Source organism: Perna viridis, chromosome 1 (genome assembly GCF_037379345.1).
Source record: "Perna viridis isolate PV_CMFRI_1.1 ecotype Kerala chromosome 1, ASM3737934v1, whole genome shotgun sequence".
Taxonomy (NCBI): Eukaryota; Metazoa; Mollusca; class Bivalvia; order Mytilida; family Mytilidae; genus Perna; species Perna viridis.
In genome coordinates, this window is record NC_142445.1 from 65,995,328 (window position 1) to 66,012,783 (window position 17,456).

General features: G+C 32.4%; 1 protein-coding gene across 2 annotated transcripts in view; it reads right to left on the bottom strand.

Moving 5' to 3' along the window:
* LOC148629911 (excitatory amino acid transporter 1-like) overlaps positions 1 to 17,456 on the bottom strand; it is a 34,614-nt gene that overhangs the window by 5,910 nt on the left and 11,248 nt on the right. For both annotated transcript variants that reach the window (XM_088559642.1, XM_088559648.1), the window contains exons 4-7: positions 6,948 to 7,050; positions 6,262 to 6,466; positions 1,797 to 2,030; positions 1,171 to 1,365 (exon numbers count right to left, since the gene is read on the bottom strand). In XM_088559642.1, coding sequence (XP_088415768.1) covers positions 1,171 to 1,365; positions 1,797 to 2,030; positions 6,262 to 6,466; positions 6,948 to 7,050 — 737 coding nt within the window. The remainder of the gene's footprint in view (positions 1 to 1,170; positions 1,366 to 1,796; positions 2,031 to 6,261; positions 6,467 to 6,947; positions 7,051 to 17,456) is intronic.

Consider the following 17,456-nt stretch of genomic DNA (forward strand, 5'->3'; position numbering starts at 1 on the left):
GTAACGTATACTAAGTTTCTTTATTTCTGTTTAATCAAGGGAATCAGACAGTTTTGAATTGGTTTTAGATGTGTTTAATCGTGTAACACTTTCCCACAATGTCTAGATTAAAAAGAGGGAGGGTTGTGATCACACCAAAGTATATTAACCTGCTGCATTTTTTTGCGTCTATACCAAGTCATATTTGGCCTATGTATGTGTTGTTTAGTTTCCACTTTCATTTGTCTCTTTGACATATTCACTATATATATTCTCGTTACAATAATTGGTGCACAAGAAGTTTAAAATGAAGTCAATAAGTAAAGTATTGAAGTTATCACTTGGTCTTTTTTTTACCATATATTGAGTCAGAAAGATCGCTGCTGCTTAATATGTTTTATATGTAAATGAAACATATAATAATGGAGACAATAGCTTCCAGCAATATCGATACATTGTTGTGACATTTATCGTTAATTTGAACCTCCATCTTACATAACAACACCTAGATGAGCTGCCCCGTACTACCATACACCGTGTACTAAGTTATTGCCCGAGATTAATCCTACAGAAGGGTCTGAAAAATTCCCAACGATGCTAGAACTGTCAACATAATAACACCTAGATGAACTGTCCCATACTACCATACATCATGTACTAAGTTACAGATTTACAGCCCTAGACTAATCCTACGAGGAGTAATGACCCAGCCAGCGAAAGCTATATTTTTATATAGCCTATCTGGTCGAGTGGTCTAGGGCGCTGGACTTTGTACAGGCGGTGTTGCCATAGATGTCACAGCGGTACGGCTAGCTGGCCGAGTGGTCTAGGACGCTGGACTTTGTGCAGGCGGTGTTGCCATAGATGTCACAGCGGTACGAGTTCGAGTTCCGCGAAGGGAACAACCAAAACATTACATCGCAAATTTGACAGTTCTAACATCGTTGGGAATTTTTCAGACCTTTCTATACGTTTACATATCTTTCCTGTATCAATTTAATCCGATGGAGCAGTGTAGCGAATAGAGTCGTCACATTCTGAGACGTTTGTACAAGATCATGTAGTCTTAGTAAGAAACTCAGACAAACACTTTTACTATTGCAAACATAGATAATAACAAACACAGAAGTACAAAACAACTTGTTTTTTTCTTTAGCACTTACAGGAATTATAATAGGAAGTATTAGTTACCTAACAACTATGACCTCGCCAACACTCAGTCCTATCCCTAAGTGTTGAGCAATAAATATTGAAGCAACCGCCTCATAAAGAGCTGTACCGTCCATATTGATTGTGGCGCCGATAGGAGTTACAAACTTGGCCACCCGAATATCTATTTTGTTTTTCTCTGCTAGACATTCCATCGTCACAGGTAGCGTGGCGGAGCTATAATTATATCATTCAATTTCATTTGTTCAATTGAAGAACAGTGGATGTATGTCAAGCATGTCCAGTGTCAAAAATGGTAAAAAAGAAAGTGATGAATTATCGAAATAAATTTAACATACAAACACAACATTTAATTGGAACGTAAATAAACTAACGCCCGAATCATTGGTAAGTCTGTTCGTTCTTTTTTATAGATACATTTAGAACAAGTGAGATGTGAAGTATCCTCGCCCTTGCAGTTATAAAAATCAATAAGCTGGAAAATTCCTCGCTGTTTTATTTTAAATGTGACACCTACAAACTCGTTATGTCGCAATCATTTTAGAAAAGACGTGAACATTGAAAACACGTCTCTAAGATTTCCTTGCCTACATTTTAAGCTCTTGTCAGAACCTTATTATATTTTCATTGTTTAGGTAAATACAAACCTTGATGATGTACCCCATGCTGTTAATAATGCCCTAATCATGTTGTAAAGGAAAATGTACGGGTTTTTTCTGGTAGTAACAAAATACACCAACGGTAGAACTATAAATCCATGTATAGACAAACCAAGTAAAACTGTCAAGATGTAGTATCCAAGTTGAGTGAATATTGTACTTAAATGTTCGATCTCTATAAGTTTGACTGCTATCAGGAATATGATACCTATTGGTGAGTACCTTGAAGAAAAAATAACCTGATGTCACTTGGAATATCATTTACTAATGAAAAAAAGAAAAGATATAAACATAAGGTGAAGAAATATACACAACACACAATGTTATTACATTTAACTCTTCTGTCAGAAAACAAATAAAGTGCCTGTTGTTATAGTGATATTAAGTCACTTCTAAAATGATGATAAAAAACGTTATTTAAACGCTTTTACAATTTTAACTTCACAGGAATCCATACAAAGGAAGGAATATATAGCTGGATCTCCATCTTGCTCTACGAAGGAGATGTCAATTCATCTTACAAAGATATTACTCGCAGTGAAAGATGGACAGCAAGTTAGTTGCAATGCCACATACTCTCGTTGTGACATTAAAGAGTGGAATACAGAAATGGAGGTTTGTAGCATGCTTGATTACCTCATTGATAACATATTTGTCACATTTGGAGGAGCTTTTTACATCAACAAGTTGCCATTACAATGGGCATTAATTGTGATTCTCTCCTAGCCGACTTATTTTTGTTTTTCTTTTTGTATTCCAATGCTTATCTTTGAAAAATAAAGTAAAATTGTATATTCGAAAATGAAATGTGTAAACATTTAGTAAAAATATGTTAGCCAAAATGATTTATCATCATTTTTTTTATATTTACACTTAATCCCTTATCAAAAATTTGAAAGAAAGAATTAGTAAATTTTGATGTTCATTCATCAAATTAAACCACAATTTTTGTGCATCCAGATTTCTTCTCGATTTAAAATTTATTTATTTATTTATTTATTTATTTATTTATTTATTTATAATTTTTTTTATTTAACAAAGTAGAAAGTAAATACATATACATTAGTCTGTCAACAAAACTACCATCTGCACCATATAATTATTTTCTACCAAAATCAGTTAGTGTTCTTGATATAAGTTTACACAGCCAACATCATCTAACATCTATACTACTAAAGGAAGAGACCGATTTCTTTGAGCCGCAACTCCTCTGAAACCATACAAGGTCGAATATGTTTGTGATATGAGGTATAAATGTAGTGTTGTGTACTTCCTAAATTTGTCTTTGAAACAATCTTTTTTTCTATGGAAAACGCGAATTTTTGGGAAATTATTCCAATTCGGAGACCGTCATTGGTCCGTGCGTTATAATAAGCTTTCATGCATGCCCAATCGACGCACTGTCCGGACCAAGTGTACGTGCACGTGTGTGTTACACAAGTATTGTACGTTCATTATTTTGTTTAATTAAACAACACCCACCATTTTCCTGAGGTACAAAACTGTCTGGACATGGAAAGGTGTAGAACGTGTCGAAATAAATCTTCCCTCTTCTATGTGTAAACATCTGCGCCCGAAGCCTGCACCCCTCCCCGTTTTAATATGTAAACTGGCATGACTGGTAAACGCCCTACCCATTGTTTTGAGTAAAATATTGAATTATTTAAAATTTAAGAATTTATTATGCACCTTTTAAGTGGTTGGAGCACAACTTTAAGAAATTTAAAGGGTGTTCAACCCAGCTCCCCTTCCCTTCCTCCCACTCCACCCCCCTAAGAAAATACTGGATCATCAATCACAGACAAACAGGAAATGACATTATCACACATTTAGAATGACTTTAAAAAATGTAGTACGAAGTCTGAAAAGTTTAAAGTGTACTTGTAGTTGTCTTTCTTTCATAATATTGTAAGGTAAAAAGTTCTGTTCGAGCAAAATGCACAGTTCGGATAAAGTGTGAATGAAGCCTAAACTTTAAATTTTATTATGCATAAAAATTCAGAAGAGTGTCCGTCTGTCTGGTCGTTCGTCTCCCGGCGTTTTACATTTGATAAACAAAACTTTGTACATTTGTTATCACAAAAATACATGCAAGTTTTTTTCTAGATAAAACAAAGTTTTTTTTCGAGTTAACAAGAGACCACTTCGATAACCTACTTTAAAGCATTATTGGGCGTAATTCTTTGATAACTAACATGACATTTCGGAGAATAATAGAACAAAATGCTAGACAGTCCCCTTTCGACTTTTCTTGCCAAATCAACCGTCCCAGTTTGGGGGAGGGGGTGATCACATATTTGTATATACATATAAAAGGTGGCTACGGAGTGAATGTGTCTGAAAAACTCACACGATAAAATAACCGATATCAAGGAACAGGGCTTTAATACCTATTCTGCGTCTGGGTCAAATTAAACCTGGGACCAATAAAACAGCTTCTTAGTCCCAGATAAAAGCAATTTATCTAGGAAAGTGCATTGGCATGAGGATATAAAACTTTGCTTAGGGACGCACCATTTAATATCCGGGGGTGGGCTTGGTTTTTTTCTTTGGTTGTTAAAAATATTTCGATCCTGACTTTGGAGAAATGATAATTTGGAAAGGAATAGTTACAAAATAAGTAATGTGAATAAGAAAGAAAAAATCGCTTACATGCGCTGTGTGCGCAAAAAAAAATTCGGAGTCAAAAGAAAACCAAGTCCCCCCTCCCTGAAAGGTTAATGGTCAACCCCTCTTAAGCCACTAAAGCAATTTGAACAAAACTGTACACCATTGATGTATTGTAGCTGATCGTAGATCCTTTACAACGATTTCTAATTTTGTTTCGTCAAATTAGTACTGTGTCCACACTTTGCTCAATTGACCGCGATTTCGCGGGCATCTTCTAGTTACTATCATATTTCAGGAGTTCAGTATGTTTTGTAAATTAAAGTCAATCTGTAGTTTCATGCAGACATCCTGCAGTGACCACTTTTAAAGTTGATAGTTTATGAACAAACCATGAAATAATGATATTTATCTTCGATGGTGTCTCCACAGCGAGGACAGTTTGGATTATCAGTTAATTGGTGAAGTTGCAGGTGAAAGTTCAGGTTTCTAGCTTCACGCCTCAGTTGAAAGAGCCATATATATATTCCTTTCTGTTGCCTATGTTGAAGCATTCTGGTGCTTTAGGGCTGACTGAATTTAGCCTCTTTTTGAAAACATTAACAGTGAGACTTATTTTGTTGATGCAGGAGGTTCCAAAGTCGAATTGTTGAAGGTATGAAGCTCTGAGAATAAGCCATAGTGTTACAGACAGTCAAACGCATGTTGTAACTATTGACTGTCTGCCTAAGATTATAGTCGTTTATGTTCATAGCATAAGGTTTATAATATTCGATAAATATTCTGGACTAATGCCATTAACCGTCTTATACATCAGAATTAGCCAGTGCTTCTCACTGCGCTTGTTTAAAGGTTGTCATCCGAGTTCCTCACACATCTTCGTTTTTGAGGAATTTATTCGTAGACCAGTTATAATTCTACCGGTCTCCACTTGCACACGCTCAAAAAAATTCGATTCATATACTCTACAGTTATACCAAACAATGTCCCCATATTCTAGTACTGGCCTAATAAATGAATAATATATATTGATCAAAGCCTTTCTAGAGACCAGGGGTCTGTTGTTCAACTTGTCATATATCTTAATTAGTAATTAAAATACCTTAATCAATTGATTAAAATTAATTATGTAATTAACTTGTTGTTCAACTTGTCATTAAATTTAATGAATCATTAAAAATGCTGATCGTGTCATTAAATTTAATTCACCCATTGGACCTGAATTAGAACTTTAATCACATAATTAAAACACCATTTACACAGTTTGCGATAATGAATCATGTTTTTAGTAGGACCTGGTAAAGATATATCTCCTATTGACCTTGAAACAATGTAAACAAAGTTGAAAAGTTATAAGTTTTACTTTTAGTAAGTTAAAGTGAATGTAATCTCAATTACATGTACTTAGCCACCACAATATGAAATGCTATTGTCTTGAATGCAGAACTGTGAAAAAAAGTGTAAGTTTGTACAAACTCATTCAGAAATGAGTCTTGGTACATCATTTTACTTTATAACTTATTTTTGTTACATAGAAATGTAATATTTAAGAAGGATATGCTACATTATCAATACTTGGTTATACAGGAAGTGCCAGAAGTTGATATTTAAAGTGCATTATGGGATGCATTTGTATTTTAATCATGCAATTAAAATTTAATACAATGATTAACAAATGCAATGATTAAATTAAGTTGAACAACAAAATTTAATCATTTGATTTACTAATCACGCAATTAAGTTTTAATGACTCATTAAAATTAATTACTCGATAATTTTAATGACAAGTTGAACAACAGACCCCTGGTACTTCAAACCATGCATGTTAAAATTGACAAAAACCTACCATATTATCAATGTAACCAATTTCATGGTTGCCAGATGTAGACATTCAAAGAAGTCAGACAGAGGTTTGCCTTGTGGTCCCATTCTAGACAAGGTACAACCAAAAAAGATTGAAAAGACAACAAGGCCAAGTATATTCATTCCTTCAGCCTTTTTCACTTTTGGATCGCCAACAACTTCTACTGTTGTGTAGTTCACCAGATTTACTAAAATAAAAGATAATGGTTATTGATATTATTCTTTTGTAAACACTGATTAATTCACATCTCTCCTATACTTCAAATTATTGGAGTTAATCTAGATTTTTGTATACTTGAAACGTATTAATTTTTACGGTTTATTTTTCTTCGATATTTTTGCTACGGACAAATCAGTGCAAAAAAATAGTACCACCAAATATGGTTTAAATACTATGAAACCCTTTAAAATAATTGACAGAATTCTCGAAAATTATCAATCGGGAAAATGTAAACGTCTACAATTTCATTTCTTTATCATTTTATTAAATTTATTTTTTCCCCCTGAAATTGAATTTAATTATTTCAATGTTAAGTTTCGAATTTATGATCTATCTTAGCCGCTTTTTGTTTACTCTCCTCTTAAAATCCTGTAGTGTATTTGAAATTTGTATCATATTTATATAGTTTTCGAAACTTTTCAGATAAGTGGGATTTAAGGAAAACATACCAATATATGTGTCTGGAGACTGTGTAGTCATGTTTGTTCCAGATACATTATAGGTGTAAGTGTGTTTTGTTTCTATTCTATGTTCACCAATTTCTGTGGTTTGCTGAAAAAAAAAACCTCCACATATTTCAGGAATAAATTACCTTTCCTAGTTGCTTGATTAAGGCTAAAAACCACTAATTCCACTTCCCATAGGCTTCTATGCTAATTTCACAATATTCAATGGCTTCTCTGGACTTTACCTTAACTTTAACCTGCAGATGACTATATATCAGCATGATTCTACATATGTCAGCTCACAATCCTCAGAATGGCATGTGGGGTTAGCAGACTTGCAGTGCAGTACTGGTCACCGGAAGTGTAGGGTCTATAAATAGCATGGGAAATCCCAGTGTTTTCACAAGATAGGGGTATATTTAAAAATCATTATGGAGATTAGGCTTCACATAACAAGAAGCAAACTGCACCTATAAAATGTACAGAAATGTTTTTCCTTTCAGAAACTGTTTAAATTTTTAAAATAAGATGAGAACTTTTTTCACAGCACTATGAGGAACAGGGGTAATTTCTGCGTAGGACTATTTTTGCGTACGTTCCAAATGCTCATTGGTTGAATTGGTGGTCTGTAACCTAAACAGTCACTTTTTGTCTTAGAAAAAATAAATAACTATACAGGTATCTTCCTACACACATACTGAATGCATTTGCAAAGTTTCAGTGAAATGTGACAAGCACTTTTTTAAATATTTGATTTTTAAATATAGGGTAACCAAGTTGTGCGAGCAAAAAAGTGAAAATATTCTACCATACTGAAATGCATTAAATATTTGCAAAGAACTTTTTCTGACTTTTCAAATAAAAAATATCAATCACAACTTGTTTTTTAACAATATTAATGAAGAAATAGTTTTAAAAGTATTCATTTTCTGAGAAATTGGTCTATTTTTAAAAATTTATTTCTGACATGCCTCCCCCTTTTTCTTGATCACATGTCAAAAATCCTAAATCTTTAAATTTTCACAAAAGGTGATATATTTGGCTTTAAATTTGTAAATACAGTGTTTTCACATTAAAACATGACCAGTAAAGGGCACCTAAAGCAAAAAAAGTGCTCAATAATGGATTTTCCATGTTGCCATAGGGGAATGCTTATATGGCCTTAACCGCAGTAATGAAAGTGAGTTTTTCCTCATTTCTAACCTAATTTTTGCTCAAATCTACACAAAACTTGATTTCAAGTGCTTATTACTACCATATTTAGGTAAATATAGCCCTCAAAGTTTAATATTTGATATTTTTACTAAATTTTCTACACTTTTTACAAGATAGGACATAAAAATCAGCCAAAAAGACCAATTTTCCATAATTTGGACCTATAACTTAAAAAAATGCATATTTTGAAGGATTTTTGTAGTGTATTCCTCTCATGGCAAAGTTAACAAGATCTTCAAGTAGTTTAAAGCTATTTGAAGAAACTTTTCATTTTGCCATGGCTTCAGCTTAAGGCTAAAAACCACTAATTCCACTTCCCATAGGCTTCTATGCTAATTTCACAATATTCAATGGCTTCTCTGGACTTTACCTTAACTTTAACCTGCAGATGACTATATATCAGCATGATTCTACATATGTCAGCTCACAATCCTCAGAATGGCATGTGGGGTTAGCAGACTTGCAGTGCAGTACTGGTCACCGGAAGTGTAGGGTCTATAAATAGCATGGGAAATCCCAGTGTTTTCACAAGATAGGGGTATATTTAAAAATCATTATGGAGATTAGGCTTCACATCACAAGAAGCAAACTGCACCTATAAAATGTACAGAAATGTTTTTCCTTTCAGAAACTGTTTAAATTTTTAAAATAAGATGAGAACTTTTTTCACAGCACTATGAGGAACAGGGGTAATTTCTGCGTAGGACTATTTTTGCGTACGTTCCAAATGCTCATTGGTTGAATTGGTGGTCTGTAACCTAAACAGTCACTTTTTGTCTTAGAAAAAATAAATAACTATACAGGTATCTTCCTACACACATACTGAATGCATTTGCAAAGTTTCAGTGAAATGTGACAAGCACTTTTTTAAATATTTGATTTTTAAATATAGGGTAACCAAGTTGTGCGAGCAAAAAAGTGAAAATATTCTACCATACTGAAATGCATTAAATATTTGCAAAGAACTTTTTCTGACTTTTCAAATAAAAAATATCAATCACAACTTGTTTTTTAACAATATTAATGAAGAAATAGTTTTAAAAGTATTCATTTTCTGAGAAATTGGTCTATTTTTAAAAATTTATTTCTGACATGCCTCCCCCTTTTTCTTGATCACATGTCAAAAATCCTAAATCTTTAAATTTTCACAAAAGGTGATATATTTGGCTTTAAATTTGTAAATACAGTGTTTTCACATTAAAACATGACCAGTAAAGGGCACCTAAAGCAAAAAAAGTGCTCAATAATGGATTTTCCATGTTGCCATAGGGGAATGCTTATATGGCCTTAACCGCAGTAATGAAAGTGAGTTTTTCCTCATTTCTAACCTAATTTTTGCTCAAATCTACACAAAACTTGATTTCAAGTGCTTATTACTACCATATTTAGGTAAATATAGCCCTCAAAGTTTAATATTTGATATTTTTACTAAATTTTCTACACTTTTTACAAGATAGGACATAAAAATCAGCCAAAAAGACCAATTTTCCATAATTTGGACCTATAACTTAAAAAAATGCATATTTTGAAGGATTTTTGTAGTGTATTCCTCTCATGGCAAAGTTAACAAGATCTTCAAGTAGTTTAAAGCTATTTGAAGAAACTTTTCATTTTGCCATGGCTTCAGCTAAACAGTCACTTTTTGTCTTAGAAAAAATAAATAACTATACAGGTATCTTCCTACACACATACTGAATGCATTTGCAAAGTTTCAGTGAAATGTGACAAGCACTTTTTTAAATATTTGATTTTTAAATATAGGGTAACCAAGTTGTGCGAGCAAAAAAGTGAAAATATTCTACCATACTGAAATGCATTAAATATTTGCAAAGAACTTTTTCTGACTTTTCAAATAAAAAATATCAATCACAACTTGTTTTTTAACAATATTAATGAAGAAATAGTTTTAAAAGTATTCATTTTCTGAGAAATTGGTCTATTTTTAAAAATTTATTTCTGACATGCCTCCCCCTTTTTCTTGATCACATGTCAAAAATCCTAAATCTTTAAATTTTCACAAAAGGTGATATATTTGGCTTTAAATTTGTAAATACAGTGTTTTCACATTAAAACATGACCAGTAAAGGGCACCTAAAGCAAAAAAAGTGCTCAATAATGGATTTTCCATGTTGCCATAGGGGAATGCTTATATGGCCTTAACCGCAGTAATGAAAGTGAGTTTTTCCTCATTTCTAACCTAATTTTTGCTCAAATCTACACAAAACTTGATTTCAAGTGCTTATTACTACCATATTTAGGTAAATATAGCCCTCAAAGTTTAATATTTGATATTTTTACTAAATTTTCTACACTTTTTACAAGATAGGACATAAAAATCAGCCAAAAAGACCAATTTTCCATAATTTGGACCTATAACTTAAAAAAATGCATATTTTGAAGGATTTTTGTAGTGTATTCCTCTCATGGCAAAGTTAACAAGATCTTCAAGTAGTTTAAAGCTATTTGAAGAAACTTTTCATTTTGCCATGGCTTCAGCTTAAGGCTAAAAACCACTAATTCCACTTCCCATAGGCTTCTATGCTAATTTCACAATATTCAATGGCTTCTCTGGACTTTACCTTAACTTTAACCTGCAGATGACTATATATCAGCATGATTCTACATATGTCAGCTCACAATCCTCAGAATGGCATGTGGGGTTAGCAGACTTGCAGTGCAGTACTGGTCACCGGAAGTGTAGGGTCTATAAATAGCATGGGAAATCCCAGTGTTTTCACAAGATAGGGGTATATTTAAAAATCATTATGGAGATTAGGCTTCACATCACAAGAAGCAAACTGCACCTATAAAATGTACAGAAATGTTTTTCCTTTCAGAAACTGTTTAAATTTTTAAAATAAGATGAGAACTTTTTTCACAGCACTATGAGGAACAGGGGTAATTTCTGCGTAGGACTATTTTTGCGTACGTTCCAAATGCTCATTGGTTGAATTGGTGGTCTGTAACCTAAACAGTCACTTTTTGTCTTAGAAAAAATAAATAACTATACAGGTATCTTCCTACACACATACTGAATGCATTTGCAAAGTTTCAGTGAAATGTGACAAGCACTTTTTTAAATATTTGATTTTTAAATATAGGGTAACCAAGTTGTGCGAGCAAAAAAGTGAAAATATTCTACCATACTGAAATGCATTAAATATTTGCAAAGAACTTTTTCTGACTTTTCAAATAAAAAATATCAATCACAACTTGTTTTTTAACAATATTAATGAAGAAATAGTTTTAAAAGTATTCATTTTCTGAGAAATTGGTCTATTTTTAAAAATTTATTTCTGACATGCCTCCCCCTTTTTCTTGATCACATGTCAAAAATCCTAAATCTTTAAATTTTCACAAAAGGTGATATATTTGGCTTTAAATTTGTAAATACAGTGTTTTCACATTAAAACATGACCAGTAAAGGGCACCTAAAGCAAAAAAAGTGCTCAATAATGGATTTTCCATGTTGCCATAGGGGAATGCTTATATGGCCTTAACCGCAGTAATGAAAGTGAGTTTTTCCTCATTTCTAACCTAATTTTTGCTCAAATCTACACAAAACTTGATTTCAAGTGCTTATTACTACCATATTTAGGTAAATATAGCCCTCAAAGTTTAATATTTGATATTTTTACTAAATTTTCTACACTTTTTACAAGATAGGACATAAAAATCAGCCAAAAAGACCAATTTTCCATAATTTGGACCTATAACTTAAAAAAATGCATATTTTGAAGGATTTTTGTAGTGTATTCCTCTCATGGCAAAGTTAACAAGATCTTCAAGTAGTTTAAAGCTATTTGAAGAAACTTTTCATTTTGCCATGGCTTCAGCTTAAGGCTAAAAACCACTAATTCCACTTCCCATAGGCTTCTATGCTAATTTCACAATATTCAATGGCTTCTCTGGACTTTACCTTAACTTTAACCTGCAGATGACTATATATCAGCATGATTCTACATATGTCAGCTCACAATCCTCAGAATGGCATGTGGGGTTAGCAGACTTGCAGTGCAGTACTGGTCACCGGAAGTGTAGGGTCTATAAATAGCATGGGAAATCCCAGTGTTTTCACAAGATAGGGGTATATTTAAAAATCATTATGGAGATTAGGCTTCACATCACAAGAAGCAAACTGCACCTATAAAATGTACAGAAATGTTTTTCCTTTCAGAAACTGTTTAAATTTTTAAAATAAGATGAGAACTTTTTTCACAGCACTATGAGGAACAGGGGTAATTTCTGCGTAGGACTATTTTTGCGTACGTTCCAAATGCTCATTGGTTGAATTGGTGGTCTGTAACCTAAACAGTCACTTTTTGTCTTAGAAAAAATAAATAACTATACAGGTATCTTCCTACACACATACTGAATGCATTTGCAAAGTTTCAGTGAAATGTGACAAGCACTTTTTTAAATATTTGATTTTTAAATATAGGGTAACCAAGTTGTGCGAGCAAAAAAGTGAAAATATTCTACCATACTGAAATGCATTAAATATTTGCAAAGAACTTTTTCTGACTTTTCAAATAAAAAATATCAATCACAACTTGTTTTTTAACAATATTAATGAAGAAATAGTTTTAAAAGTATTCATTTTCTGAGAAATTGGTCTATTTTTAAAAATTTATTTCTGACATGCCTCCCCCTTTTTCTTGATCACATGTCAAAAATCCTAAATCTTTAAATTTTCACAAAAGGTGATATATTTGGCTTTAAATTTGTAAATACAGTGTTTTCACATTAAAACATGACCAGTAAAGGGCACCTAAAGCAAAAAAAGTGCTCAATAATGGATTTTCCATGTTGCCATAGGGGAATGCTTATATGGCCTTAACCGCAGTAATGAAAGTGAGTTTTTCCTCATTTCTAACCTAATTTTTGCTCAAATCTACACAAAACTTGATTTCAAGTGCTTATTACTACCATATTTAGGTAAATATAGCCCTCAAAGTTTAATATTTGATATTTTTACTAAATTTTCTACACTTTTTACAAGATAGGACATAAAAATCAGCCAAAAAGACCAATTTTCCATAATTTGGACCTATAACTTAAAAAAATGCATATTTTGAAGGATTTTTGTAGTGTATTCCTCTCATGGCAAAGTTAACAAGATCTTCAAGTAGTTTAAAGCTATTTGAAGAAACTTTTCATTTTGCCATGGCTTCAGCTTAAGGCTAAAAACCACTAATTCCACTTCCCATAGGCTTCTATGCTAATTTCACAATATTCAATGGCTTCTCTGGACTTTACCTTAACTTTAACCTGCAGATGACTATATATCAGCATGATTCTACATATGTCAGCTCACAATCCTCAGAATGGCATGTGGGGTTAGCAGACTTGCAGTGCAGTACTGGTCACCGGAAGTGTAGGGTCTATAAATAGCATGGGAAATCCCAGTGTTTTCACAAGATAGGGGTATATTTAAAAATCATTATGGAGATTAGGCTTCACATCACAAGAAGCAAACTGCACCTATAAAATGTACAGAAATGTTTTTCCTTTCAGAAACTGTTTAAATTTTTAAAATAAGATGAGAACTTTTTTCACAGCACTATGAGGAACAGGGGTAATTTCTGCGTAGGACTATTTTTGCGTACGTTCCAAATGCTCATTGGTTGAATTGGTGGTCTGTAACCTAAACAGTCACTTTTTGTCTTAGAAAAAATAAATAACTATACAGGTATCTTCCTACACACATACTGAATGCATTTGCAAAGTTTCAGTGAAATGTGACAAGCACTTTTTTAAATATTTGATTTTTAAATATAGGGTAACCAAGTTGTGCGAGCAAAAAAGTGAAAATATTCTACCATACTGAAATGCATTAAATATTTGCAAAGAACTTTTTCTGACTTTTCAAATAAAAAATATCAATCACAACTTGTTTTTTAACAATATTAATGAAGAAATAGTTTTAAAAGTATTCATTTTCTGAGAAATTGGTCTATTTTTAAAAATTTATTTCTGACATGCCTCCCCCTTTTTCTTGATCACATGTCAAAAATCCTAAATCTTTAAATTTTCACAAAAGGTGATATATTTGGCTTTAAATTTGTAAATACAGTGTTTTCACATTAAAACATGACCAGTAAAGGGCACCTAAAGCAAAAAAAGTGCTCAATAATGGATTTTCCATGTTGCCATAGGGGAATGCTTATATGGCCTTAACCGCAGTAATGAAAGTGAGTTTTTCCTCATTTCTAACCTAATTTTTGCTCAAATCTACACAAAACTTGATTTCAAGTGCTTATTACTACCATATTTAGGTAAATATAGCCCTCAAAGTTTAATATTTGATATTTTTACTAAATTTTCTACACTTTTTACAAGATAGGACATAAAAATCAGCCAAAAAGACCAATTTTCCATAATTTGGACCTATAACTTAAAAAAATGCATATTTTGAAGGATTTTTGTAGTGTATTCCTCTCATGGCAAAGTTAACAAGATCTTCAAGTAGTTTAAAGCTATTTGAAGAAACTTTTCATTTTGCCATGGCTTCAGCTTAAGGCTAAAAACCACTAATTCCACTTCCCATAGGCTTCTATGCTAATTTCACAATATTCAATGGCTTCTCTGGACTTTACCTTAACTTTAACCTGCAGATGACTATATATCAGCATGATTCTACATATGTCAGCTCACAATCCTCAGAATGGCATGTGGGGTTAGCAGACTTGCAGTGCAGTACTGGTCACCGGAAGTGTAGGGTCTATAAATAGCATGGGAAATCCCAGTGTTTTCACAAGATAGGGGTATATTTAAAAATCATTATGGAGATTAGGCTTCACATCACAAGAAGCAAACTGCACCTATAAAATGTACAGAAATGTTTTTCCTTTCAGAAACTGTTTAAATTTTTAAAATAAGATGAGAACTTTTTTCACAGCACTATGAGGAACAGGGGTAATTTCTGCGTAGGACTATTTTTGCGTACGTTCCAAATGCTCATTGGTTGAATTGGTGGTCTGTAACCTAAACAGTCACTTTTTGTCTTAGAAAAAATAAATAACTATACAGGTATCTTCCTACACACATACTGAATGCATTTGCAAAGTTTCAGTGAAATGTGACAAGCACTTTTTTAAATATTTGATTTTTAAATATAGGGTAACCAAGTTGTGCGAGCAAAAAAGTGAAAATATTCTACCATACTGAAATGCATTAAATATTTGCAAAGAACTTTTTCTGACTTTTCAAATAAAAAATATCAATCACAACTTGTTTTTTAACAATATTAATGAAGAAATAGTTTTAAAAGTATTCATTTTCTGAGAAATTGGTCTATTTTTAAAAATTTATTTCTGACATGCCTCCCCCTTTTTCTTGATCACATGTCAAAAATCCTAAATCTTTAAATTTTCACAAAAGGTGATATATTTGGCTTTAAATTTGTAAATACAGTGTTTTCACATTAAAACATGACCAGTAAAGGGCACCTAAAGCAAAAAAAGTGCTCAATAATGGATTTTCCATGTTGCCATAGGGGAATGCTTATATGGCCTTAACCGCAGTAATGAAAGTGAGTTTTTCCTCATTTCTAACCTAATTTTTGCTCAAATCTACACAAAACTTGATTTCAAGTGCTTATTACTACCATATTTAGGTAAATATAGCCCTCAAAGTTTAATATTTGATATTTTTACTAAATTTTCTACACTTTTTACAAGATAGGACATAAAAATCAGCCAAAAAGACCAATTTTCCATAATTTGGACCTATAACTTAAAAAAATGCATATTTTGAAGGATTTTTGTAGTGTATTCCTCTCATGGCAAAGTTAACAAGATCTTCAAGTAGTTTAAAGCTATTTGAAGAAACTTTTCATTTTGCCATGGCTTCAGCTTAAGGCTAAAAACCACTAATTCCACTTCCCATAGGCTTCTATGCTAATTTCACAATATTCAATGGCTTCTCTGGACTTTACCTTAACTTTAACCTGCAGATGACTATATATCAGCATGATTCTACATATGTCAGCTCACAATCCTCAGAATGGCATGTGGGGTTAGCAGACTTGCAGTGCAGTACTGGTCACCGGAAGTGTAGGGTCTATAAATAGCATGGGAAATCCCAGTGTTTTCACAAGATAGGGGTATATTTAAAAATCATTATGGAGATTAGGCTTCACATCACAAGAAGCAAACTGCACCTATAAAATGTACAGAAATGTTTTTCCTTTCAGAAACTGTTTAAATTTTTAAAATAAGATGAGAACTTTTTTCACAGCACTATGAGGAACAGGGGTAATTTCTGCGTAGGACTATTTTTGCGTACGTTCCAAATGCTCATTGGTTGAATTGGTGGTCTGTAACCTAAACAGTCACTTTTTGTCTTAGAAAAAATAAATAACTATACAGGTATCTTCCTACACACATACTGAATGCATTTGCAAAGTTTCAGTGAAATGTGACAAGCACTTTTTTAAATATTTGATTTTTAAATATAGGGTAACCAAGTTGTGCGAGCAAAAAAGTGAAAATATTCTACCATACTGAAATGCATTAAATATTTGCAAAGAACTTTTTCTGACTTTTCAAATAAAAAATATCAATCACAACTTGTTTTTTAACAATATTAATGAAGAAATAGTTTTAAAAGTATTCATTTTCTGAGAAATTGGTCTATTTTTAAAAATTTATTTCTGACATGCCTCCCCCTTTTTCTTGATCACATGTCAAAAATCCTAAATCTTTAAATTTTCACAAAAGGTGATATATTTGGCTTTAAATTTGTAAATACAGTGTTTTCACATTAAAACATGACCAGTAAAGGGCACCTAAAGCAAAAAAAGTGCTCAATAATGGATTTTCCATGTTGCCATAGGGGAATGCTTATATGGCCTTAACCGCAGTAATGAAAGTGAGTTTTTCCTCATTTCTAACCTAATTTTTGCTCAAATCTACACAAAACTTGATTTCAAGTGCTTATTACTACCATATTTAGGTAAATATAGCCCTCAAAGTTTAATATTTGATATTTTTACTAAATTTTCTACACTTTTTACAAGATAGGACATAAAAATCAGCCAAAAAGACCAATTTTCCATAATTTGGACCTATAACTTAAAAAAATGCATATTTTGAAGGATTTTTGTAGTGTATTCCTCTCATGGCAAAGTTAACAAGATCTTCAAGTAGTTTAAAGCTATTTGAAGAAACTTTTCATTTTGCCATGGCTTCAGCTTAAGGCTAAAAACCACTAATTCCACTTCCCATAGGCTTCTATGCTAATTTCACAATATTCAATGGCTTCTCTGGACTTTACCTTAACTTTAACCTGCAG